Source organism: Thamnophis elegans, chromosome 5 (assembly GCF_009769535.1).
Source record: "Thamnophis elegans isolate rThaEle1 chromosome 5, rThaEle1.pri, whole genome shotgun sequence".
In the NCBI taxonomy this organism is placed as follows: Eukaryota; Metazoa; Chordata; class Lepidosauria; order Squamata; family Colubridae; genus Thamnophis; species Thamnophis elegans.
Window position 1 is genome coordinate 30,417,059 of NC_045545.1, and position 26,734 is coordinate 30,443,792.

The window sequence follows — 26,734 nt, forward strand, 5'->3', positions numbered from 1 at the left end:
ACTAACCCTGTGGTGGAATACTACCTCACTAAACAAACCCTGGAGTGGTTCAGCTATGAATGAGAGAAAGCCAAGAGAAAGAAACTGATCCAATGATTTTCAGCACAAAGACTAAACTTGACAACTCTCTCACGATAGCAGGGTTCTCCAAACTTGGCAACTTTAAGACTTGTGGACTTCAACTCCCAGAATTCCTTAGCTGGCTTAGTCTTAAAGTCACCTAACCCCTGGTCTAATCTATAGAGAAGCAGCATATTAAAACCTCCAAGTCGGTGGTGGGATTCAAATAATTTAACAATCGGTTCTCTGCCTTAATGATTTCTTCCAACAACCAGTTCACCAAACTGCTCAGAAACTTAATCACCGGTTCTCCCAAAGTGGTGCAAACTGGCTGAATCCCACCACTGCTCCAAGTCATGTGGTGGGAAACTGGAGCAGCTGAGAACAGTAAAGTTCGTTTCCAATGCAACATTTTAATGCCCTGTTTGAGAAGACTTCTCTTAAAAATTACTGAAGAGAGAATTATTAGATGTGCAGTAAATTCCATCAGTCTGGCTAATAATAAGTTGCTTCAGTAAAAGTTGTCATTATTCACCTTGTCTGATTTTAACCTGAAGATCAATAAACATTGTGAACATTTTCCCCTCCCCCAAAACTGTAGAGAAATATCTTGAAAAAAATCCTGATGCAACTAAAGCTGGGTTAGCTCGTCCTCTAGTGGAAAACTGTAGCAAAAAAAAAAAGCCTTTGCCTAACTAAGACTTACAGTAAAAATTTTCAAGTACTCAATACTGTGGAATTTGCAGAAGTTACATTTTGAAGGATTATTATAGTCGTCTCTATTGAGGATACTGAATGCCAGGGGATTCAGTTAAAACATAGTGGTAATTATCATCCATTATTACTATACTGAATGCAATTTGCCTCCAAATGCATGCACATGGGCTTGACAAACGTCCGTAGGAGAGGATGCACAGATGATAAAAGCAGCACCACACCGTTTTATTGTAAATTCTGCCCTTTTGTACAAGTGTTGTGACTTGGGACATAATGGTGCAAAAGTTGCTTTTGTTATGTTGATTAAAGCATCAGATCATGCACTTATCTTTTTTCTTACCCCAAAATCACAACCTATTCCTTGCCTGCAATGAGAATAGATAAATTCAAAGAAGGCATAATGGTAGGGAGAGAAAAATGGAAAATGTTCAAATATATCAAGTGCATCACCCAATCGATTTTGGCAATTGAAGTTTCTCCTAGATTGAAAAGAGCTTCCTTAGTCTAATCATCATCACTTGTGCTGGAGCAGAGTTTCTCAACTATAGCAGCTTGAAGATGGATGGACTTCAACTCTCAGAATTCCCCAGCCACCATTGAAGTCTACCCATCTTGAAGCTGCCAAGATTGAGACACTGCTAGAGTTCTGAGAACTAAATTTGAATAGATTGGGTGTAACAATTTACAATTTTCAGGAACTTTTTTTTAAAAAGAACTCTATGTAACTAGAATTCTAAAAATGGTTTCTACAATGCAAAAGACTATGGAAACTATAGGCCATCTTTAGATTTCTATTCACACATTTCCATTCATATAAAATGTGATTGTTATTTAATTCAACTTCATATAAATTGTACATGCTCATCTAAATATTAAAGCAAAATTTAGAAGAAACACAAATCTAGTTGAGTTTTTTTAATACCGTACGAGTGTTTCAAAATTGGAAGAGCTTTGATCCATTTAAGAAGAAAATGTACTTCTCCACATCAAAGATGTGACAGGGTTATGTCTCTCTGATAAAACTATCATTTTAGGAAGGAATATTTTATTATTGGGGGGGTTAACATCTTAATGAATTTGCATCAAGTCCTCCTTTTCTCCTAAATGAGACATTCTTTTTTATTACTTATGGAGATTGCAAACTGAATTGATTAGACTCTGCACTGTCAGCTGAGCTTTTAAACCCCCATGAAGAAAAGATTAACCCTTGAAGATTAGGCTGGGTGGATTTCAGACAGCTAGTGCCTGGAAATATGGCTCTGCTTTGCTCCTGAAAGCAAAATCTTGAGGAGAATTTAAAAAATGTTTCGCTGGAATCATAGGAGTAGAAAGGGACAAAATAAATTCCTCAGTTTATTCAGGTTAAGAGGCACTTGTCAGATAACGCTGTGCCTGTAACAAGCTCCGGTGCTTTGTCTCCTTGGCATTTTCTCTGTAGATACAAGCTTTGACCTGAGAAAACAAATGCTGCTTCCAGTGAGAAAAATAGACTTAATGTTAGGAGATGGAGACTGACTCTTCACGTAACTGTAATCAGGCAATGATTGGGGAACTCTTTTTAAGATTTGGGCATTACTGTAATAAAAATCTGGCACCTTTCACACAATTCCACTAGCTTCCCCTCTTTTCTTAGGAATAGCACTCATGTGTTATCCAGTCTTTACAATTTACAAATTAATGGTCATGTTACCTGTGAGATATACAGAGTAATGGCAAGCTAGGTCTTGACAAAAGAGAAGAAATTTATTTTCTTCCGAAAAAAACCTTATTTGTTTTGTAGAGCTAGGGGGATTTTTTAGAGTGCATTAATATAATTATAATCATAAACATAAACATAATCCCTAGCCAAGCGTAATGGAGTGAGCTCCCCTTACTTGTCCCAGCTTCTGCCAACCTAGCAGTTCCATGCGCCCTTGGCATTTAGTCATGCTGGCCACATGACCATAGAGACATCTTTGGACAGCGCTGGGTCTTCAGCTTTGAAACAGAGATAAGCACTGCCGCCTAGAGTCGGGAAGGACTAGCACATATATGCGAGGGGAACCTTTACCTTTTTAACATAAGCAGGAGATTCAAGTTACATGATGCTATAGCACCATCTTAAGTACTGAAGTCATTTCTGACTATGCCACATTTTAAGATGATACTGAAAAACTAGAAGGTATCCCACAGCAGATGTGGTTTGCAGCAGATGTGACAAGGAAAGTCCCAGTTCTGAGTCACCTCAATCATAGAAGTTTACTGGATATTTTTGAGGCCATCATTCTCTTTCTATCCAACGTATCTTGTAGGCTTTTGTCTCTGTGTGCTCTAGAGAAAACACAAGATACTAATCTAGCACATATTCCCAACAGAAATCAATATGGAAAATAGTCTGAATCCATGTGACAGGTCTGTGATATACCTGGCAATTATTAGCCTGGGGAAGAAAAGGTTAAAATGGTAGATGATAGCAGTCTATCAAAAAAAATGTGTGAATTAGATGCTGCTCTAACTAGAACTAACACATGGAGAATATATGGGTATGGAAAACAACTAAAATTCACTTTAATGAAGTGATTTATATCATAAAAGCAATTTGATTTTATTTTGCTGCAGAGTTTACCTGGTTTAACTCAACAAAGTAATGTCTATGGCTTCAAATCACTTCAGGCCAGTTCAGTAGAAGGCGGCTTGTCTCATTCTCTTCTTCCCCATTCCTGGTTGAAATTTTTCCAGGATAGATATGATTTGCACAAGTTCGCAAATCAACATTGCACTTTGAATAAGCTCCTAGATGGTGCTGAGAATTATCTACATTGGTCATAAATTGCTCATAAGCACAGAACTGAAGAGAAAGGACAACAGATACCACAACACAAAAGCAGAAGTAATTGTCAAAAATCACTGATAAGTGATTCAGGTTTTAGTCATAAGAACAGCAAAGTATAGAAGAAATCTCCGAGAGCTTGAGAACAGAGCAGAACTTCCCATTTTGGCACCAGTGACAAGTTTCTGGAAAAGACATTTCTTCCATTGACTGGTGGGGGGAGGGGAGGGGAGATGGCTTCAAAAGTCAAAATTCTAACCAATGTTAAATCTATCCAAGCTTAGTAAATTGCTTTAATGCAGTTACTCAAGTCTGTACCAATTAGATGTGAGCTGTGGACCTAATTCATAATTATAAACCTTTACCTTTATGAAGGTAAATGTTTATAATATTTATGAAGGTAAATGTTTATAACATTTGAATTATAAACTTAGTAATGAGTTTATGTACTTAGATTGTGCCTTCAAATGAGCTTCCAGCCTATTGAAAACCTGAGATTGGGTCTCCCTTCCTTATTCAGATTATATTTTAGCCACAATATTAACCTATGAAATAGGTGATCGTATCTGTTTTTAAGAAATAAAAGCAAATCTCTTTTGCTCAGATAAAATGTTTACTTCTACACATTTCTATGTATTTGCTTTGGGAGATATTATTGTTTGGGAAGTATGTTTACATGACAACTGTTCTACCTCAGGTTTCTTGCTGGTGCAGAGGAAAAGAATGGCCTTTAAAAAGACAACCTTCCATCAAAGGTCAGGAGAAGGATAAAAGGAGAGTGGTTTACAGTCATATCACAGCTTTACCAGGTTGGATAACCGATAGCTTTATACAATGGAAAGAATGCATAGAATGAAACCCTGAAGATAGGAGCTCACCTTCTATAAAAAAAAAGTATTTTTGAGGCTGGAGCTTGCATGAAAGAAAAACAGAGATAAGTTTTACTCGGGATGTAAGTGTTCTCTTTTCCTTTTTAGAGAGAGAATAAGTCAGATAAATACCTGAGCAGCACAAGTCAGAGAGGAAGGAAGGAAGGAAATAAATAAAAAAGCTTTATTCTTGTTACCCGGTTGTATCATCATCAGAATAGATAAGCAACCACTTTTTGAGGGAATAAAACAGACCATGCTGCCTCCACTCACTGTTGGAATAACTTTAGGGTGCATTTTTCTGTTCTGCCTCTGAAGTATGCTGTTCAAGTTATTAACTTAAAGTTCCCTTTTATCTATATAAATAAAAATGTAATGGTTGTTTGTTCAAAATGGCTAATCTCCTAAAGTTCTTCACCGATTGCTTTGAAATTTTGACACAACGTTGCATTCGAATACGCGAATGTTTTTATATACGTATATTACATAGATGTCACACCTGTGACAGGTAAAAACATGATTTCTTGTAAAAACATGCTTTTTTGAAAACCAACGCCATCTGGTGGACGTAAAAACAACACACGCTATACTAAATATTTCATGATTCCATTTCAATGTTTCCAGCGCCATCTGGTGTATGTAAAAGCAACACACGCTATACTAAATATTTCATGATTCCATTTCAATGTTTCCGATTGCATTGTTATATTGAATTTTCATAGATTTCAGTTTATTTTCATTTTGATTTAATTATTTTGTGTTACATTGCGTTGGAATTGAGCTGTGTCATTTACCACAACGTTCATTTAGTGAGTATAATATATTCGGAACAGTTCGGCCTCTCTCCAGCTTCATCCCAACGGTCCCTTTATATGTGTGGCTGGGCTGCGGCCGGACCCTTTCCCCTTCCCGCCCCTCCTCTGACAAGCTTTGGCCATTTCTGCCAAGGGGAGCCGAAGCCCTTCGGCCTCCCCCTCCCATCTCTCCCCTCCCTCCCCCCGCCGGGCCTTTGCTGTCTGTGGCGGGGCGCCACCTGTGCCATCCCTCGGCTGCCTCCCCCCACCCTTAAGCCGGCCTACCCCCGGCCAGCCCAGCAGAGCTCCAGAGGAGGTGGAGCATCTCCTCAGCACAGCCGGCCGCGCGCGCCCAGCTACAGTCTCGCCAAGACGGCTCCGACAGGGTAGCAGTGGCTGTGTCAGCCTGAGGTGCAGCGGGGCTGGGGCGGCCCCTGGGTGCCCCATGAGGCGGCACACCGAGGACTTCTCCTGCTCCGAGATCCTGGACATCTCACTCTCCCGGGCCACCGACTTGGGGGAGCCCGAGCGCAGCTCCTCCGAGGAGATGCTCAACAACTTCTATGAGGCCGACAGCCCCGGCACTGTCTCCCCAACCAGCCTCGCCCAGCCCAGCAGCCCCGAGTCCTGAACAACGGCAGCACCCACCTGCCACCTGACTACTCCCAGACTGGGCCACAGCAATGCGTGGCTGGGTACAGCTAGTTACAAATAAAGGTAAAGGTAAAGGTTCCCCTCACACATTTGTGATAGTCGTTCCTGACTCTAGGGGGTGGTGCTCATCTCCGTTTCAAAACCGAAGAGTCAGCGCTGTCCGAAGAGGTCTCTGTGGTCATGTGACTGGCATGAAGGTGCATGGAATGCTGTTACCTTCCCACCAAAGATGGTTCCTATTTTTCTACTTGCATTTTTACATGATTTCGAACTGCTAGGTTGGGGGAAGCTGGAACAAGTAACGAGAGCTCACTCTGTTACGTGGAACTTGGGATTCGAACCACCAAACTGCCAAGCTTTCTGATCAACAAGCTCAGCATCTTAACCACTGAGTCACCACATCCCTTTATTACAAATAGCACCCTTCATTTTATTGCAAACCAATCCTATCAGTTCATTAGCTGCTTTGCAGAGGGAGTGGCTTCTTTTCAACTAAATTGATTTTTTTTAAATCAAGAGTGCTCTACTAGAGCAATGGCTCTAATTCTTGCTTAGTTTCCTGGTTTGAAGCCTGGTGGGTTTTTTTTAATTACTATTTTTCTTTTCCAAGCTTTCTACTTTCCCAGGTGCTTTTTTTAAAACTGCATTTTACCAGCCATCTGAGGTAGATGTAGTTCTCAGGTAACCCAAATAATCTAACATACAAAACTACTTGAAAGGTACATGTATAAATATTAGCATGGTCAATTTCCTGTTCATAATTCACTTGATTTGTGTAGCCACTTGTATGACATCTCAGCCTCTGTATGTTGCCCTCATCAGATTTAATCACAAAAGAATTATCTTTTTAATTATTGGTATTTAAAAACAAATAAGATTCTAACAAATAATTTCAAACTATTTTTGATATTTTTTGGAGATGAATGTGGCATTTAAATTAATACGTCAATTGTTACCTTAAAATGCATGTTATTCATAACACAGCCTACACAAAATCACTACTTAATGATCATTATTTAAGTGTTATGCTATCATTTCTTAACCCACCTTGGATTTTTAACCACTGGAGTAGGTAGACTTTAACCTTCACTTCATTGTTAAGAAATAGGAAGTATCATTAAAATAGAATGAGTCATACATTCCACCTTTTTAAACTGGTTTAATATATGATATATTTCAAGCTCTATTTAACTTTCGGTATTATGAATAATGGCATTATTTTCTTTAAAAAAAACTTAATTGCTTTTCATTGGCATCTTTCCATGGCCATTTCATAGCTCTTTAGATTTTCCTCAATACACCTCTTGTAGCTTCAGGAGGTTTTCAAATTAACACAGATTCATGCATGAAAAAATGAGAAGGGAGCCTGCCCACCAATATCATGTGACAAATTCCTAATTTTTAGTGTGGCACAGTAGTGAACTCTACAACATCTAACAAACTGACCACAAATGGACTTCCCTGAATAAATATTTCCACAGCCCTAATCTCTCCAATATGATGCCATTTCTATAATGGCACAGACGGTTAAACTAGATTAGATATTAATAAAATTGCATTAAGGATATTTAGGAAGGTAACTTACAGTAAATAGATTTGTAGCTTGAATAGATCTAGGACCAGTAATGTGACATTTTCCTTATTTGGACAAAGTGACAATTAATCTCTCCAAGAGGCTGGTTGTCATTCTAAAAAAAACCTGAGATTAGTGTTTAAACAGCCTCACAATCCAGAAAAGGACACAGTTTTCCCAAAGTTGTACAAAGGCTCTCTTGGCCACAACTGCCACTTATTCTTTGAGCAGGAGTCGTGAGTTTAGGAGAATCTCCAAGTTGAACACTGGGCCTGCCTGGGGTAATGCCTCTCCATTCAGAACTAAAGATGATTTCTCCCATGGCTCTGCATACTATAGCCAATCTGTCTCCAGGCACCATGAAATGGCAATCAGATACATGATAGTATGTAGTGCATGTAATGTCCCTATTGCAATTCCAGTCCCTTATGTACTGAGCAAGCCCTATGGATGATTTGAAATGATCATGTCAACTCCTGAATAACTACAGGTAGTCCTTGACTACCTGTGATCATAAAAGTCAGCAGTTCAGCGGTTTGAATCCATAGAGCCGTGTAACGGAGTGAGATCCCGTTACTTGTCCCAGCTTCTGCCAACCTAGCAGCTTGAAAGCACGTAAAAATGCAAGTAGAAAATAGGGACCACCTTTGGTGGGAAGGTAACAGTGTTCTGTCCACCTTCAGCATTTAGTCATGCCGGCCACAGGACCATGGAAACATCTGCAGACAGCGCTGGCTCTTCTGCTTTGAAACTGAGATTAGCACCGCCCCCTAGAGTCAACTAGCACATATGTGCGAGGGGAACCTTTACCTTTACCTTAGTCCTTGACTTACAACAGTTTGTTTAATGACCATTTGAAGGCACAACAGCACTGAAAAAAAGGGACTTATGATCATTTTTCACACTTTGCAGCATTCCCATAGTCTCATGATCTAAATTCAGACCTTTGGCAACTGACTCATATTTATGACTGTTGCAGTGTCTCAGGGTCCTGATTCACTTAACAACCATGCTACTAACTTAACAATTAAGTGATATACTTAATTGTGGTGAGAAATGTCGTAAAATGAGGTAAAACTCACTTAATAACTGTCTCAACAACAGAAAATAGGCTTAGTTGTGGTCGTAAGTCGAAGACTGCCTGCACTAATATAATTATAGACAACTATATATTCATTGCATCTTGAAATGAAAGATGCATTTGGTCTTCATGAGGGAATGCAAATTTTTCCAGTCAGAATAAGCACATTCTTGGCAGGTAGAACAATTTTCTGACTCACCCGGAACTTTGAAACAATTCTGAAGGCCTTCTATTAAAAGTCTGCACTAAAGCTGCAAAACTGAACACATTTTCAAGCCAACAGTAAATAAAACAATAAGAGAATGTGCTCCATTGTTTGTTGGCATGCAGAAATATTAAAAATATGATCAACACTAAACTTACATAGGAGCTGATTAAAACTAAATATTAGGATATAATTTGCTTCTGTTCTTAGCTATTCTATATAAGCTATTTAAAATACAATCGGTTTCCTTGGGAAAAATTTAACTACATCAAAACCAATAAGGACATATTCTATTTAATTCTGACTGGGTAGTAGCCTCTGCCTAGACAAAGTGCAATTAACTTGTCTCAATCTCTGGCTAATTTAGAGTCCGCCTCAAGCCCTCTTCCTTTGATATTTGTTAAAGTATGTTATTGCCTTTTCAGAGGAAACCGAAAGAAGAAAAAATGAAGGAGAAGAACACCAGGCATAGTTGTCTTTATGCACTGAATCAGAGTGGTTGTCTGTGTTCTGACCAAAACAGATGAGAATGGGAAATATATCAAATAATACATTTGATTATTATTTCCTCAAAATAATCACAAAAACCAACTTGCACATATTATATCTCCCATCCAGAGTGGCAAAAGAGGCTTAAATTGGTTCGCTGCTATGTCCCTTGGGCAGCACAATCTTTGCTTGAAAGGCCCTGGCTGTGGGACTTGCTTTCCAGATGAAGTAGCCATGTCTTAAGGCCGGTGGTTCCAGTGTGGAAATGCCAGGGAGGGAGAGGGAGAGAAAGAGTGAGGAAGGAAGGAAGGAAGGAAGGAAGGAAGGAAGAAAAGAAGGAAAGAAGGAAGGGAGGTAGGGAACGAAGAAAAGAAGGAAAGAAGGAAGGGAGGAATAGCTCCATCTCAGAATTAGCTCTTTTGACAGGTGACTCTAATCTGGCTTTTAGACAGGAAGGAAGGAGAGAAAGAGTGAGGAAGGAAGGAAGGAAGGAAGGAAGGAGGGAGAGAGGGAGGAAGGGAGGCAGGGCTCGATCTCAGAGCTAACTCTTTTGACAGGTAAATCTAATCTGGCTTTTAGACAGGAAGGAGGGAGGGAAAGAGTGAGGGAGGGAGGGAGGGAGGAAAGAAAGAAGGAAAGAAAGAAGGAAGGAAGGAAAGGAGAGAGGGTGGGCTCTATCTCAGAGCTAGCTGTTTTGAGAGGTGAATCTAATCTGGCTTTTAGACAGGAAGGAGGGAGAGAAAGAGTGAAGAAGGAAGGAAGGAAAGAAAGAAGGGAGGGAGGGAGGGAGGGAGTGCATGTCAGAGCTAGCTCTTTTGACAGGTGAACCTAATCTGCCTTTACAGACAGCCCCAGGCTTTAGACGGGGAGGAGCCGATTCAGGAGCTCAGGTGCGATTCTTCTGCATCGACGCTCCTCCTCCTCTGCCTCTCGCTGCCGGTTTTCTTTTGGCAGTTCGAGATAGAGGAAGTTGGCCAGACTCCTCTCCTTGGAGCCAAGGCATGGGCTGCTTGGGAGGAGTGGAGACGGCTTGGGAAGGAGTACGACAAAAAGCGGGGAAATATGGACATGGTTGGTAACTCTTCCGGCCAGAGGTTGGGTTTGTGGGGTTGGGGACAAAACAACGATTCTCTTAACTCTTCAGAGGCTTGCAGCTGGTTAAGGATCGCTGCCACGGGCAGCAGGAAAGCGGGTTTGGGTTTTTTCGGGGGTGAGGGGGGGTGGAGTAGACCGGACCCAAACTGCTTTGAAGGAGGAGGGTAGCTATACTTTGGATTGGTTTCTAGAGCAAGGCATTAATGTCTAGACTCTAGAGCAAAGCACAGCGTCTGGTCTGGAGCCACAGTTGTGGTTTGGATTTTCCGGAGCCCTCCCTCGCTTTCGGTGCTGGAGTTTATTTAGCGGGTTCACGTTTCTGAAGTGAACTTTATCCATCTACACACGTGGCTTCTCGGTAAACATTCCTAGTACAACAGAAGGGGGAAAACGCTTCCCATTCTTTCTAGATGGCTTCTCTTTACAATTTATTTCTACCTGCAATGTTTTAGGTAAGGCTACCACTGGCTGAAAAAATATGGCTAAAACTGGAATGTAGCAATGCAGCTCACTGTCTCCTTCTACTGCTACCTTTCCTAATGTAATTTGGTTTTTGTGGCCAATTCCATTTTAATTCTGCCTAACAGTCAATGGACAAGATTGTGTCATTGTTATTATGTGGTTAATCTTTGGTGAGATTCACAGCCTTTGGGGCTGGTTGGTAGCTCAACAGCTTGAGTCCTAATCAAGGACCTAGGAACTGTTAAGGTAATGTTGGAGGATATAAGCTGTTCCATGTAGGGTGGTTTTTTGTAGAGTCAGAATGTTCAAGTCAGGTAAATTTAGAATTTTCAAATAGCAAGGTAGCCCTTTATGTATTGCTCCAAGGGCTCCAATTACAATTGGGACAACACATGATTTCTTTTTCCACAGTCGCTCAACTTGCATGTCCCGGTATTTTGTGATTTTTTCTTGATGTTTATCTTCAATTCGTGCATCACCAGGTATTGCAATGTCAATGAACGATACTTTTTTCTTTTCAATTATTTTTATGTCAGGTGTGTTGTAGGCCAAGTGCCTGTCAGTCTGGATTCTGAAGTCTCACAAGATCTTGACTTTCTCATTCTCTAAAACCTTCTGAACCTGATGTTCCCAGTGGTTTTTGCTGTACTCAAATCCAAACTTTTGGCACAATTTCCAGTGAATAATCTTAGCAACGCGGTCATGGCGCTGTAGGTAGTCAGTTTGTGAAATTTTGCTGTACCCGCTGATCAAGTAGTCGACTGTCTCATCTTTCTCATTACAGAGGCGACATTTGCTGTTTGTGAGACATATTGAACATGTTGAATTTTTGCCTTCATGCAGTTTGTGGCTAAGGCTTGTTCTTGAGCTGCCAAAATAAAGCCTTCTGTTTCTTTTTTCAGTACTCCTGATCTTAACCAGTTCCAAGTTAGTTTTTGGTCAGCTTTGCCTTCAATACTTTTCAAGTATTGGCCATGCATAGCTTTGCTTTTCTAATTTTCCACTCGTTTCTCAATTACTTCTTTCTTATATTCAGATTTTAACTTAGTTGTCTTCAAAAGGCCTCCTTTATTTACTTCCTTAATCATTGGTTCTTCACTTTTCTGGATGTAATCATTCAAGCTGTGTTTGTCTTCTTTCAGTCTGTTTTACTTGTAGGAGTCCTCGATCACCCTCTGCTCTTGGTAGTTATAATCGGTCAACATCACTTTTAGGGTGCAAAGCATGATTTACTCTCATAAGCTTCCTTGTTTTTCTGTCCAAATTGTTCAACTCCATCTAGGTCCAGTCAATTATTCCTGCAGAGTATCAAAACGCAGGTATAGCCCAGGTATTTATGGCTTTTATGATGTTTCCTCCACTCAATTTGGACTTTAATATCTTGCGAATTCGTCGAATGTACTTGGCTGAAGTTAATTCCTTGATTTTATTGTGCATTAAGTCAGAGGCCTCTAAAATCCCCAAGTACTTGTAGCCTTCTTCTGGTTTTACTGCCTTTATCATTTCTTCATTCTCAAGTTGTATTCCATCATCTTCTAGGACCTTACCTGCTTTGGTTGCCATTGTTGCACATTTGTCAGTTCCAAACTCCATACCAATGTCTTGGCTAAATTCTTTTGTGCTTTCAATTAATAAATTCAGTTCAGCTTTTGTTTTACCAAACAGCTTCAAATCATCCATGCACACCAAGTGTGAAATTTTCAGTCCTTTCTTTGCAAGTTCATATCCACAGTTAATCTTCTTCAAAATGATTGTCAGTGGTAGCATTGAGAGTATAAAAATTAGGTGTGAAAGGGAATCGCCCTGGAAAATGCCTCATTTAATTTCAACTTCACCCAGTTCTTCATTAGCTATAAGCTTCGTTTTCCAGAGGTTCATTGAAGTTTCCGTGAATTTTTGATTGTTGCTGCTGATGCCAAAGATTTTCAGGCATTTCTTGATCCAGCTATGGGGAACTGAATCAAATGCTTTCTTATAGTCTATCCAAGCCATGAACAGGTTGGTTCGTCTTTTCTTTGAATTCTTTAGGATTAACTTGTCAATCAACAGTTGGTCCTTTGTTCCTCTTGAATTTTTGCAGCATCCTTTCTGCAAAAAGGAAGCAAGTTATTTCTTTCCAAGTATCCATAAATTTGGTTTGCAATGATACCAGTCCAGTAAGGAGCTTATATGTTGTTGGCAAACAGGTGATTGGCCTATAGTTTATTATTGTTGTTGTTGTTGTTCTAAAGTACACAAAATAAGATCCACTGAAGAATGGAGCTGCTTCTGAGACACTAGATTGTACTAGTGATCTAAGGCCCCTGAGATGGTCTGCATATACACTTGATATTGTACAGTTTATTTTTAATCATGAAACTACCTGAATAATGGCTTCTTTTGCTTTCCCCCCTTCTTTGCTTTTTTGAGAACCTGTTGGATTAGTGGGGAAAATCTGCATGAGTAGATACTTCCTGAGTGCAGTGTGTGTCAGTCTAGTTGTAGTCCCTGATGCATGTGGCAACATGTGCCTCCTAAGATTTAGAGTATTTAGTACCTGGAAATAAATGATTCTCCGAGCTTGTTCCCCTTTCGATTTACAAAATAAATTCTAGATTCTTGAAGTGCAACTGTAAGTGAGTCCCCTCACAATCCTTTGGGTGGTATTGTTCTATTATTGTAATCTTGATCCTTACTCTCCCCCCAAATCTCTTAGACAAAAAGATCTGATTTTCTGCACTGAAGGGCTGCTACAGAGAAGAGAGGAACAACCTAAGAGCACCTAAAGGCAGGACAAGAAATAACAGTTGGAAATTTACCAAAGAAAGATGCAACCTAGAACTAAGGAAAAATTTCCTGACAGTGAGAACAAATAATCAGCAATTTGCTTCCAGAGGTTGTGGGTGCTCCATTCACTGGAGGATTTTAAGAAGAGATTGGATAGTCATTTGTCCAGAATGGTTTATAGGATCTCTTGCTTGAGTGATGAGTTGAGCTAGAAGACCTCCAAGGTCCCTTCCAACTCTGTTACTATTACATGATAATTCACACTCTTCCTACCCTCATGTTCATTGACAGGCTGGGAGTTTGACAGCCCTGTTGTAGAACAAAAGTGACACATGTATCTCTAGAGTTCAGTAATATATTTGTACCAACTCATAGTAGTTACAGAACATATCATGTGGTTGTACTGATGCATAATGTGGCTTATCTGATCTGACGCAACTATAGTAGCTTGTAAAGTACAGTTTATAGCTTTGAGTTAGTCATAAATATTGGTCATCTATTGGACTGATATAACTTAAAAAATTCTAAGTGCATTATATTCTACAGGAATTCCTGTAGAATTCCTGTTTGTTTAGTAAAGTGTTACATTAATATTGAACTCAAGGAAATTTATTTCAGAGGTGTTTGCATATGCAAAGGATTTCTAATTAGTAATAGAGATCCCCCCCTCTCTCTCTTTCTCCCCCATTGTGAATTTCTCTCTTTTTCTCTCTTAGTTAGAAAGGTGATAAGTGAAGAACTGTTAGGCCTTATCAAACTTGATTTGGAGTAGGAAAGAAGGGAGCTTTCCCCCCAGAATCTTGCATTAGGGTATCCCGCCTCTAAAAATTAAGGTTTAACAAGTGGTTAAAGTATCAGGCTAGAAAGCGTGAGATTGTGAGTTCAAATCCCATCTTAGACCTGAAAGGCAGATGGGTGGCTTTGGGCCAGTCCCTCTCTCTCCAGCCCAACACACCCCACAGTACTGTAGTTGTGGGACAAATAGGAAGTGGGTGTTGTGTTGGATATGTTTTCCACTTTGAGTTATCTGTAAAAATAATTAAGATAGGAAATGAATCAGATTTGTTAAAAAGAAACTATCAAAAAGTACCATAATTTTCGTTCTATAAGACGCACCGGTGTATAAGACGCACCAAGATTTTGAAGAGGAAAGTAGGGGGGAAAGTTTTTGTCTTCCCTGGCCCCCAGGAGCACTCTGCAGGCTTCAGCAGGGCTGGGGGAAGGCAAAAATGATCCCATTTTTTTTACCAAAAAGGGGGCATTTTCCCTTCCCCCAGCCCTGCTGAAGTCTGCAGAGTGCTTCTGGGGGTGGTGGAAGGCAAAAACACCCATTTTGCTGAAAAACAGCCCGTTTTTCATAAAAATGGGATGTAAGGGTGGGGCTCTTTTAAGGGGGAAAAAGGTGCATCTTATAATCCAAAAAATATGGTAGATTGTAAGAAGGAAAAAAGAAGGATTTGTACATTCCCCCAGTTCTGATGGGAGTATAGAGAATGATCTGTTGTGTGTATATTGTGCCACTGCAGAATCTCTGGTTTTGTCAGAGCTATTTTCAAATTCCAGCATACTGTGCTGTGCTTCATGGACATGCCGTGGCACCTGTGGTGCTCTTTAGAAGCAGAGGCATCTCTTCTGGATCCAGATCTATTGTTTCAGCTGTGTTTTAACTCATAATACCATAATTCTTTTCAGGAATACAATCCTTCTGGGATGCCTTGTTGCAGTGTTGTGACCTGGCAAAGGCTTCTGTTTTCATTGGGCCATCTCTGAGTACCATCTAAGAGAATTCAGAAATAGAGGAGCACCTGGTTTTCAATAAAGAACCATAAACAGGGCTGTGTGTTTGGGCTGTTTTTGTTCCTTGAAAAGCATGCAGATATTGTGCCCATGCTGCAGACACAATGCTGTTTATTTAATCTTCGCTGCCATTGGTTATAGCCATAACACTGCGTGGTGTTTTAGATGAAGATCAGTGGGTTTCATTTGTCTTTCTTGTATGGCAGTGTTAATTGCAGATAGATTCCAGTTTCAACTAGAGTCTTTGGCATGCCTGGTTGCATCATGCAGCTGGCTGCTCTAGCACAATCAGAACAACTGAAGTATCCCTTGGATGCTTTACATCACACTGTTTAATGTGGAAACACTGGCAATGACTACGAGAGGTTATTCAGAGGAGACCATTTGGTATTTAATAAGTTGGATGCAATTATACAAAATTCAATAACATCTCAGGACAAGACTCAATTGTGTTGCTTTCTCATTAAAGACATCAGCAGGTCTCTTTTCAGCATAATGGAACTTCTGTCTAGGGTTGTCTGTTTCCCCCAGATTTTCTAATCTCTGATCTATTTCAGGATAAAACCAGCTAATATACATGTTTCTCGTGCTAAGTGAGGCTGTTAGGTTTATCAGGTGGTTCAAACTAGTACCACCCTCTTGCTCATTGTGGCAGCTCCCAAATTTCCAAGGTGTGTAATACCCAGAATTTGTTGTCGTCCGTTCTGGGAAAAGTTGTTCTAGCACAGTGATGGCTAACCTTTTTTGGATTGTGTGCCAAAAGCTGGGGGTGCACAGGGGGGTCATGCATGGATGTGCCCACACCCATAATAATATGCGCCGACCCCAGTGCACATGCGCACACAAACCCCACTTGCTTTTTGCATGCTTTTTTTTTGCCTTTCCCAGGCTCCAGAGGCTTTCTGGGGAGGGCGAAAACAGCTTCTCCCACCCTCCCAGAAGCCCTCCGGAGGCTTCAGGAACTTCCCTGAATCCTCTGGAAGACAAAAAACAGCCCTACAGGCAACCGAGGTTGAGGTGGCCCAGTGGTTAAATGCAGAGAGCCGAGGTGGCCCAGTGGTTAAATGCAGCACTGCAGGCTACTTCAGCTGATTGCAGTTCTGCAGTTCGGCTGTTCAAATCTCACTGGCTCAGGGTTGACTCAGCCTTCCATCCTTCCAAGGTGGGTAAAATGAGGACCCGGATTGTTGTTGGGGGCGATATGCTGACTCTGTAAACCGCTTAGAGAGGGCTGAAAGCCCTATGAAGCGGTATATAAGTCTAACTGCTATTGCTATTACTGCTATTGCTATTAACCCAGAAGTTCGGGAATGGTGACTTCCAGTTTAGCCGTAGGACCGTTTTTCACCCTCCGGAGTTTTCATGGAAGCTTCCTGAAGGTTCTGGAGGGTGAAAAACAGCCCTACGAGCAAACTTGAAGTCCGTCCCCGAATTTCCGGTTTGCCCATAGGGGCGGTTTTTCATGCTCCAGAAACTTTAAGGAAGCCTCCGAAGGGCGAAAAACGGCCTTAATAGAAGGCCAAAGTCAGCTGGCCAGGGCATGCATGTGCGCTGGAGTTGACAGAGCAATGCCTCGGGTGCCCTAACAAATGGCTCCACATGCCACCTGTGGCACGCATGCCATAGGTTCACTATCACAGTTCTAAGCATATCCGGAGAACCTTTTTAAAACAGGAAGAAATAAATGGTTACAGCGAGGCTCTGAGGCATGATTTGTGAGAGTTGATTTATGGGTCCAAAAGTTATGATTGTAAAAAGTGCTTTGTTATTTTACATGTGTAAAATTAACGTGTGTATAGTTTCCAGCCAATTAATGGCAAGAATTAGAGAGAAAAGCAAGAGCAGTTGTCATTAAGATAGATTTGATTTACAGTTCTCCATGGGCAGATTATCAGGAACTTTCCAGATTAAATCTAATGAGAATGGCTAATGGAAAGTAAGAAATACAGTCCAGGAGTTCTGGGAGCTACCAGATTAACTACTTTTGAAGTAATCCAGTGAAAAAATCTCTTCTTACTAATAATAGGTAGTTGGACATAATTTCCTCACTACAAGGATTTCAGTCTTCCCTTGTTGTGCTTCTATTCAGCTTTTGTTATTTATATTAGTATTAGCTCCAGTATGCTAATGATTAAACTATTACAGTGATACAATGGATATTCAGAGGAGGCCTGGAAAGATTTTAATTTAGTTCCAGCCCGAGTAACAGAGTTACATTTTCACCAGGCACTAATTCACTGGTAGCGCTGCAACTGACAATTACCTTTTCTCTTTATTTTTTTTTTATTTTTTTGTCTATTTTAGGAAAAGCCCAGAGATTTTGGCAGTCTTCGAGCAATGTTTCAAAATGATTCCAATTTTTCCAATATGCTCATGGAATCTGCAAAGAAGCCTCCTGCCAAATTCAATCCACGGCAAAATACAGGTGGCTCATCTGCGTCTCAACCCACACCAACACGCTTGCACCAAAGGCAGGTTCCAGATCCTGAACAGCAAACCAAGCAGTTCAGTTACACGTCACAGAAATTGGAAAGCAGGCAAGTCAAGCCTATGGTATTCCCAAAGGCCAGGCTCAAAGATAGGAAGGACCCAAACCTCTCTGGGGCCATTTGCAAGCCACCTTTATTGGGGGATGAATCGCAGAAACCACATCCAAGATCTTGCCTTTCTCCTCAAGGACCTGAAGGAGCAAGCAATTCTTTTCGCAACACACTGCACATTTGGGAAAGTGCTTCAGCACAAGGGGACCAGAAATGTGGTGCAATACCACCACAGTGTACAATCAGGACAACTTCTCTTTCCCATCCACAAGTTTCTAATGTTTCAACAGAGGACAAAGCAAAAATAGCTGGACTTAAGCAAGGGATGATCCTTGATGTGTGTAAGCCTCCATCCCACGTACAGAATGAATTTGTTCCTACGACTTCACCTCCAGTTCCTCCAAGAAGTCAGACAAGCTTAAGTAGAGTCATTGCTGGTTTGTCTCCAAATAGTTTGAACAATTCGAACAGTCTAAGCAAGGTCTCAAATGGTAAATATATTTAATATTTTTTTCCTTTTCTGATATTAAGCCAGCTATATTTGCTTCAGAGGTCTAAGGACAATTATAGCCAGAGCACAGACAAAAAGTGATTAGTTTACAGCTGCTTCCTAGCCTTAGAAGTATCATATATCTATTGGTGATAACTGTTTTTTCAGGTTGTAAGCAGGGGTGGGATTCAGCCGGTTCGGACTGATTTGGGAGAACCAGATGCTAATTTTGTATCTGGTTCACTGAACTGGTTGTTGCAAGTACTGGCTGGCCCCGCCCATCCTGCCCTTCGCCTCCCCTCCCAGGAATCTCCACGCAGCCCATTCATCATGCCAGTTAAGTATAGGGCTTGTGCAAAGGCCTTGGTAGGGCGAAAAACGGGCCTACCGGAAATTCCAGAAGATCTGGAAGTCCAGAAACAGGCCCATTTCTCTCCTCTGGAGGGCCAGTTTGCCCTCCCAGAGGCTTGAGGAAAGTAATAATTTACTGGCCCATAAGACCTGATGTCAATGTTCGGGTGATAATAGAGGGTTGTGGTAGATAAAGGTCCGTATCATACCAGCCATCATAGAAGGTACTCCCCTTCTTTATTAGAATGACAATTCTTACACTAACATAAGCTTAACTTCTCTTTGAGAACATCTGAGAGCCACCCGGAGTCCTACGGGATTGGGCGGCATATAAATTTATTAAATTACTAATTACTAAAATATCATAAAGCTTTTTCCAACATATCATCAAATCATCTTGATACATAGGCTCTAACAACGGGGCAGTTAATGCAACAGCGAACTCCATGGCTTGTTTCCCAGACTGTAGCTTAATACTTGTAGGAGATGGATAAAGATTAGGCTTTCTGACTGTGTTATTTCTCTATTGTTTGATTAAAGCCTTGAAATGATAGCACCCAACTAGTTACTAATCAGCGTATGTTCTTCATAAATATTAAGCCATGTGCTTGCTTTTATAGTAACCAGAGGGAGAGAAAAAATATGTGGCTCCCCAGGCAAACATTCAGAGCATGCTGTTGTGGCTGTTGAAAGGAATTTTTTGCAAACTGAGGAGGAGAAACCTACCATTGGGAAGCTCTGACTTTGACAGTCTTCACAAAATCCAGGACCAAAGCCAACACTGAAGAAGATTAATATTTAATTGATTTTATTTTTTCCCCGCAAAAGTTGCCTCATGGGAATTTAATCTTAAACTGTAATTTTGCCAACTTGCAATGAATGCAAGTGATTCATACGATGATATTTTGAATGTAGCTTCCAGGGTTTTCTCCCAACTGACCTTTCTATGTGGCTTTTCACTGCTGAGTCACAGGATTCTTTTTTTTTTCATTTTTTATGAATCTGATATACAGTGTGGCTGTCATAAAATAACACAAACAAGTTCTGCAAGATCATACCCATCCCATCTGCTGAAAAGCTGCTTACTTTTCAGTCTGCATGCTGAAGAGATGCATCATCACATCCTCTTATTCATTTTCCTCAGCAAAAGAATATTGAGAAACTGAGTTGATTTTATAAGGTGGCATACAGGTTCTTAAAATCAGTAACTCCACAGCTATTATGGCTTTTGGTTTCTGCTGGCCATATCCAACACAAAATTGTCCAATATCCTTTGGTTGTGTGAAGAAGTAATGCCCTGCTTTTCTAGCCTATAATTTCATTCAATTAATTGAATTATATTTATGACAACATCCATAGACAAAATAGAATGTATTTTATTTAGGAAATGTATTTGGCTGTCCATTTTAAGCAAATAACAGGGAGGAAATAATGATTTTATTAATCAAATTTATATGGCCACCCATCTATCCAATGGCCATGTAAGTTTCATAAATTAAAAGAAACTTCAACTATTTTGCCTTTGTTGTTTCAGTGCTGCCATACCATCCTCTCCCCCTATTTTTAGTCTATTTTTAGTTGGAAAAGTTGCTCTAGGCTTTGAATAATTTGGGTTGAACCGTTCTCCTTCTTCAATTCCACAATATATAATATGCAAGACTGCATTTTTTTTCAGTCCCCAAGGTCCTTACTTTTATTTGTTTACCACATTTATATTTTCTCAGAGAAGTGACATAGACCAGGAAGCAGCTCATTAATTTTATCCCATAACAATTTAATATAGGTTGAACTGAGATGGAACGACTGGTCTAAAGTCATCTAGGGTTCTCCTTGTGGAGTCCCAAATCTGGGTCTCCCCATTAAGTCCAATGTATTCAAAATTACTTACTTTGCTGCAGATTAAACAGCAGATTTGCTGTCGGGGTTTTTTTTTTTTTTTTGCAGACAAGTACAGGAATAAAAAATTGAGTCCAATCGTTTAATACAATGTGGAAAATAACAAATGTGGTAGAACCCCTCCCCCACCGAAACATGAGTATCCATCCTCTCCCACTTTGCTTCAATGATATTTTTGCATCACTGCTCACTCATTGCAGGATTCATCCATCAAAAAAAATTGAGGAAAAAAAGAAGTATGATTCCTATGATCAAAAAATTACCCGTTCATGCTGTAACATTTGGATAAGTGGTTCTCCTCTTCCCTACAAAATGCTAGGAACCAGAGTTTGGAGGACATTAAATGATACCTTGTTAATTATTGTGGTACAGATCAGAGGTGGTATTCAGAAAGTTCTGACCAGTTCTGGAGAACCGGTAGCGGAAATTTTGAGTAGTTTGGAGAACCGGTAAATACCACCTTTGACTGGCCCTGTCCCCATCTATTTTCTGCTTCCTGCGTCCCATTTGATCGGGAGGAAATAGAGATTTTGCAGAGACCTTCCCCTTCCATGCCCACCAAGCCATGTCCATAGAACCAGTAGTAAAAAATTTGAATCCCACTACTGGTACAGATGCAGCCAGTTCTGCAGCCCAAAGGCCAGTGCAGGCATACATTGGCATGGACCTTCCCTACATACTTTAGTTTAGTTTATTGTCGTTGCACCTCGTATAATGAAATTAAGTACCATGTTCAGTGTACATTATACATAAAAAATAAAACAAAAACACATATACTTTATATTCTAAACAATTGAATTAAAAACCCCTGATACTTCATTAATATTGCACTATATAGTAGAATTCAATATAGTTACTGCTCTGGGATAGGAGCTGTTTTTCAGCCTATTTGTCCTTGTTTTTATTGTCCTGTACCATCTGCCATATGGCAATAGTTCAAAAAAAGGCTGAGATGGGATCTTTAAGAATGTTTTGAACTTTCTTAAGGCATCGGGAGCTAATAAAGCTCTTCCAAGGAGTGGAGAGGGCAACCAATGACCCTCTGGGCAATTATGTTAACTCTCTGGAGCGCTGTCCTATTTGCCACTGTCCAATTGGCAAACCATACACAGGTGCAGTAAGTTAAAATACACTCTATGGTGCAGCAGTGGAAGGTCACAGCAGTAACTTTCAGAATAGGGAAGAGAGATGCTGGAACTAGAAGAAAATAATTCGTTGTTTCGTGAATACGCATTTTCCACTGCTCTTTCTTCAAATCTTAAGACTGTTTCATTTCTTTGATACAGAAAGATGTCCTGATGATGAAGATGCCAAGCTTCCAAAAATCAAGCTCCTTCCTTCTATCAAAGAGCTTGGTCCTCCTCCAAAGAAACCACCAAGACCTCCCAAGGTAGATCTTCGTGCCTTCCAGCAGAATTTTCCAGGTAAGGTATTTACTTGGTGGCATTGCAAGGAAATGGTTATTAGGTGCCCAGAACTGTAATTATTTCTAATAGAGTGAGGTACTTTTGTCAGGGGACGCGGTGGCTCAGTGGCTAAGATGCTAAACTTGTCAATCAGAAAGGACGGCAGTTTGGTGGTTCAAATCCCTAGTGCTGCATAACAGAGTGAGCTCCCGTTATTTGTCTCAGTTTCTGCCAACCTAGCAGTTTGAAAGTATGTAAAAATGCAAATAGGAAAATAGTGACCACTTTGGTGGGAAGGTAACAGCATTCTGTGCACCTCGGTGTTTAGTCATGCCGGTCACATCACCATGGAAACATCTTTGGACAGAGCTGGCTCTTTGGTTTAGAAACGGAGATCAGCACCACCCCCTAGAGTAGAGAACGACTAGCGCATATATGTGAAGGGAACCTTTACTTATTTCAATATATCCTGATAGTTATTTAATCAGTGGTGGGTTTCAAAGATTTTTCGAACCTACTCTGTGGGTAGGGCTTCCTTTGTGGGAGTGGCTTGCCGGCCATGTGACCTGGTGGGAGTGGCTTGCCAGCCATGTGTTCCCTTCCTCCCCCCGCTCTCTCTCTTTCCTTCCTTTTGTCCCTCTGTCCCTTTTTCCTTTTTTTCTTTCATCTCTCTCTCTCATGGATTTATTCAAGCAATACACTAGTGAATTTAACTTCTCTGTTATATTGTGTGGTTCCAGTAATTGTTTCCTTTTAATGTTTCTTTTCAGATACTCCAGATGATGCATACTTGACTCCCGAAATGTAAGTGAATATATCTTTACTGTCTAGGAATTCATTTCAGATTTTCTTTATGTATATATCTTGCCTGTGGTATCAGGTTTCTGTAAATAGCAGTGCCAAGCTGCCTTTTGTAAAATAAATAAATGTTTTGTGGGTACAAATAAGCCATCTTGAAAATGAGATTCAGAAACTGCCTTAACATATGAGTGTGCTTTCCTCAGTTTTGTATTTATGTATGCAACAGCTATTAGGTGTGGCAGAGAAAAGAGAAGTTAAGGTGAACAGAGAAAATTTGTAAACATCTAATAAAATCCCTTTGTTATTGGCTTTCTTGGGTGAACATGATTACAGCAGTATACTTTGCATTAAAAATAAAGCAGAACAGGAATAAATTTATGGGGGCTATATCTCCGCTTTATAAACCATGCTGTAATTGAAAAGATTTGCTTCAGGAAATATTCCTAGTGTTTTTTACCTTTTATTACCTTTTGCCAAAATCATTAATGCAAAGCATTGTTATGAATGACTATCCCTAATTTCCCTGCTTACTGTGGAGATCTTCACAACTGGACCCATCCATCAGTCACAATTAGCTTTTTTGATCTGCATCGTAATTTTTAGTAGCAGACTCTAATGCAATGCTGTGGAATATCTGTAGGTTTGACTGGGAAAGTAGCAAATCTGTATCACAGTCTAATCTATTTTATAGGCTAGACTTTAGAGCCGGGATGGTGAACCTATGGCACGTGAGGCATTGCCCTGTCAGCTGGCCAGCGCAACACCTGTGCACGCTGCCATGCATGCACACACTGGCCAGCTGACTTTAATCTTTTTCTGCATCCATTTTTCGCCCTCCCCAGGCTCCAGAGGCTTTATAGCGCAAAAAATCAGCCCTAAGGGGAAAACCAGAAGTTTGGGGACAAACATGTGGTTTGCTCATAGTGCCAGTTTAAGCCCTCCAGAGTCTTCAGGGGCCTTGCGGAGGACGAAAAACGACCCTACAAGCAAATTGAAAGTGATTTCCAGTTTGCTCGTAGGGCTGTTTTTCGTCCTTCGGAAGGCCTCTGAAGGCTCTGGAAGGCTTAACCCAGCCCTACAAGCAAACTGGAAGTCCGTTCCCGAAATTCCGGTTTGCCCATAGGGACATTTTTTTTTGCGCTCCAGAGGCTTCAGGGAAGCTCCTGAAGCCTCCAAGGGGGGAGAGGCTATTTTCGCCCTCCCCAGGCTCCTATAAAGCTGCTGGAACCTGGGGAGGGTGAAAAAACCATGCAAAAAATGGGGGGTTGCACCTGTCATGCACGCGTGCATGCTGGGGGTCATGCATTGCATTATAGGTGCAACATTCCCACACACAACCTCCCTGCAATCCCCCCGCTTTTGGCACTGTTGAGGACTCGGAAAGTCCTCGACGTAAGACCTGGCGGCTGGCAACAGGCCAAGCAGTGCCCTGATTGGCTAGGGCGCAGCATCGTCTGTTGCTAGCTGCAGTAGGCCCGCTCATTGGCTGCCCCTGCTTGACAGCCCATTTAAATAGCTATCAAGCAGGAATGGTGCTGAATCGCCTGTAAATAGTTCTGTGAAAATAAACCTCTTGTTCTGGCAGTTCTGCCTCTCATCTCGTCTTTCCGTCGATCCTCAAAACTGGCGACGAGGGTGGGATCCTGGTGATTCCAATAACCAGAGCCTAGAACGAACGAGAGGGCAATCAGCCCCGAAGCCGCTCAAACTGCGGAGCATCTGCTGGCTCTTTACTACGAACAATTTTTTTTCTTTCCTCACACGTCGCGACCTGAGTGATGGCGGCGCTTCCACCATTCACCCCCTTTGGAACTCCGGCGAGTCATGGGACGGGTTCCTTGAGCACTTTGAGTGCTACCTCATAGCCTCAAAGAATCATAATCTGCGACCGGAGGAGAAGTGCAGCTTCTTCCTCAGCTGCTGCGCCTGGCTATGTTCACTTCAGCGAGGGCCTTGGCCTCTCCTCGGCCGGTTTATCAACTCAGCTGGGAGATGCTGATGGCGAAGCTCAAAAATCATTACGCGTCCACACCATCGCGCATCACCCGCCACTATGCGTTCTGCCAATGCATGCAGAAACCGGCCGAATCCATCAGCCAATTTCTGCAATCCTTACACGTAGCGGCGATTCAGTGTGACTTTGGGAACTTGGAGGACAACCTCGTTGAACAGTCTGTCTGTGGGATCAAATTCGCCTTCACCACCATCTCCTGGCTCACCCAGAGATCACCTTGCAGCAGGCTGTGGACGAAGCCACAGCAGCTGAGCTCTCGGAGCAGTCCACAGCCGACATGCAGCGTCTGCAGCCTCTTCCACCGTCTCTACCTCCCCCGCCTCCTCCTCCTCCTCTGCCTCCTCCGTGTCCTCCTCCGGCTGCTCAGGCTTGCCTCATTGACGATCTGGTGCCACTAGTGGAACCGGACTATGAGCAAGTGGCTCAGCCCTGTGCCCAACCTAGGCGGCCTCCCCCTGTGCCGGCTGTTCTGACTTCGTCTGCGTGTGTGGGCTGCGGTGGCAGACACAACCACTCTGCATGCGCCTTCAAGGGCACCGTCTGCCGTTGGTGTGGCAAGAAAGGCCACATCACCCAGGTCTGCCGTGCCTCACTGCCTGTGCCTTCCTTCCTTTAGCAGCCTGCCACTTCTCAGCCGCAACCGCGCCTCCAGCCTCCGCGGCCTGCGAGGCAGGCTGAATATTGCTACACTGTCACCCAGACTGATTTCGTCAGGGAGACCGTCAGCCAGACGTCCGCGGGGGTGAGAAAGGTCTCTGCAGCCCTTCATCTGGAAGGTCAGCCCTGCCACATGGAGGTGGACTCCAGCTCCTCCCGTTCCCTGCTGTCTTGGTCCACTTTCTCCCATCTGTGTCCCCGCGTCAGCCGTGACCAACTGCAGCCGGTGGACACCTCCCTCAGAGACTACCAGGGGACTCTTATTCCCACCCTGGGTTCTTTCCCCATTTGGGTTGACTATGGGGACTTTCACGGCCGCTTGCCTGTCTTGATAGTGCAGAAGCCCCTGCCTTCCCTGTTAGGCTTAGATTGGTTCCCTCCCCTGGGGTTGTCAATTGGGGGGATCCATCGGGTGGGTGCTTCTTCACCCTCTTTGGATAACGTCCTCATGGAATTCGCAGACGTTTTTGATGGCCAGCTGGGCTCCTACAAGGGCACCCCCATCTCCCTCAACCTTGATCCCCAGGTTGCACCAATTCGGCTAAAGGCTCACAGGGTCCCTTTTGCCTTGTGGGCCAAGATTGATGCCGAGCTTGATAAGCTGCTGGCGCAAGGTGTCCTGGAACCTGTCGACCATTCGCAATGGGAGACCCCAATTGTGGTCCCTGTCAAGCCCGACGGGTCGGTCAGATATGTGCCAACTACAAGATGACCATCAACCTTGGCCTCCAGGCAAACCCCTATCCAGTCCCTGTTGTGCAGCACCTGCTCCTTTCCTTGGGGCAGGGCTGCACCTTTGCGAAACTGGATATGGCGCAGGCCTACCAGCAGCTCCCGATGGATGACGATGCGGCGGCTGCCCAAACCATCGTCACCCATCATGGGACTTTTCATTGTCGCCGCCTCCAATTCGGCATTTCCGTGGCCCCGGGGATCTTCCAGAGCGCTTGCTCCATGGGCTCCCCGGTGTGGTTCTGTATTTCAATGATGTTCTGATCACTGCTTCCAGCCGCTCAGAACTCATCTAAATGCTCAGGAAGGTCCTCCTCCGTTTTAGGGGCGCGGGCTTGAAATTGAAGCACAGCAAATGTTCCTTTGCTGTGCCTAGGGTGGAGTTCTTGGGCTTCTTGATCGACGCCAGGGAATCCACCCTACACCTTCTAAGGTTGCGGCCATCAGGAATGCCCCCACTCCCTCCTCCAAGGCGG

General features: G+C 42.2%; 1 protein-coding gene across 6 annotated transcripts in view; it reads left to right on the plus strand.

Moving 5' to 3' along the window:
• Window positions 1–26,734, plus strand: part of FYB2 (FYN binding protein 2) — a 60,413-nt gene that overhangs the window by 5,670 nt on the left and 28,009 nt on the right. For 3 of the 6 annotated variants that reach the window (XM_032218463.1, XM_032218464.1, XM_032218465.1), the window contains exons 2-4: window positions 17,676–18,402; window positions 21,935–22,072; window positions 22,825–22,858. In XM_032218463.1, coding sequence (XP_032074354.1) covers window positions 17,676–18,402; window positions 21,935–22,072; window positions 22,825–22,858 — 899 coding nt within the window. Of the gene's footprint in view, window positions 1–10,171; window positions 10,323–10,692; window positions 10,799–17,675; window positions 18,403–21,934; window positions 22,073–22,824; window positions 22,859–26,734 lie in introns of those variants that run through there. The other 3 variants (XM_032218466.1, XM_032218469.1, XM_032218467.1) reach the window with 2 other exon arrangements.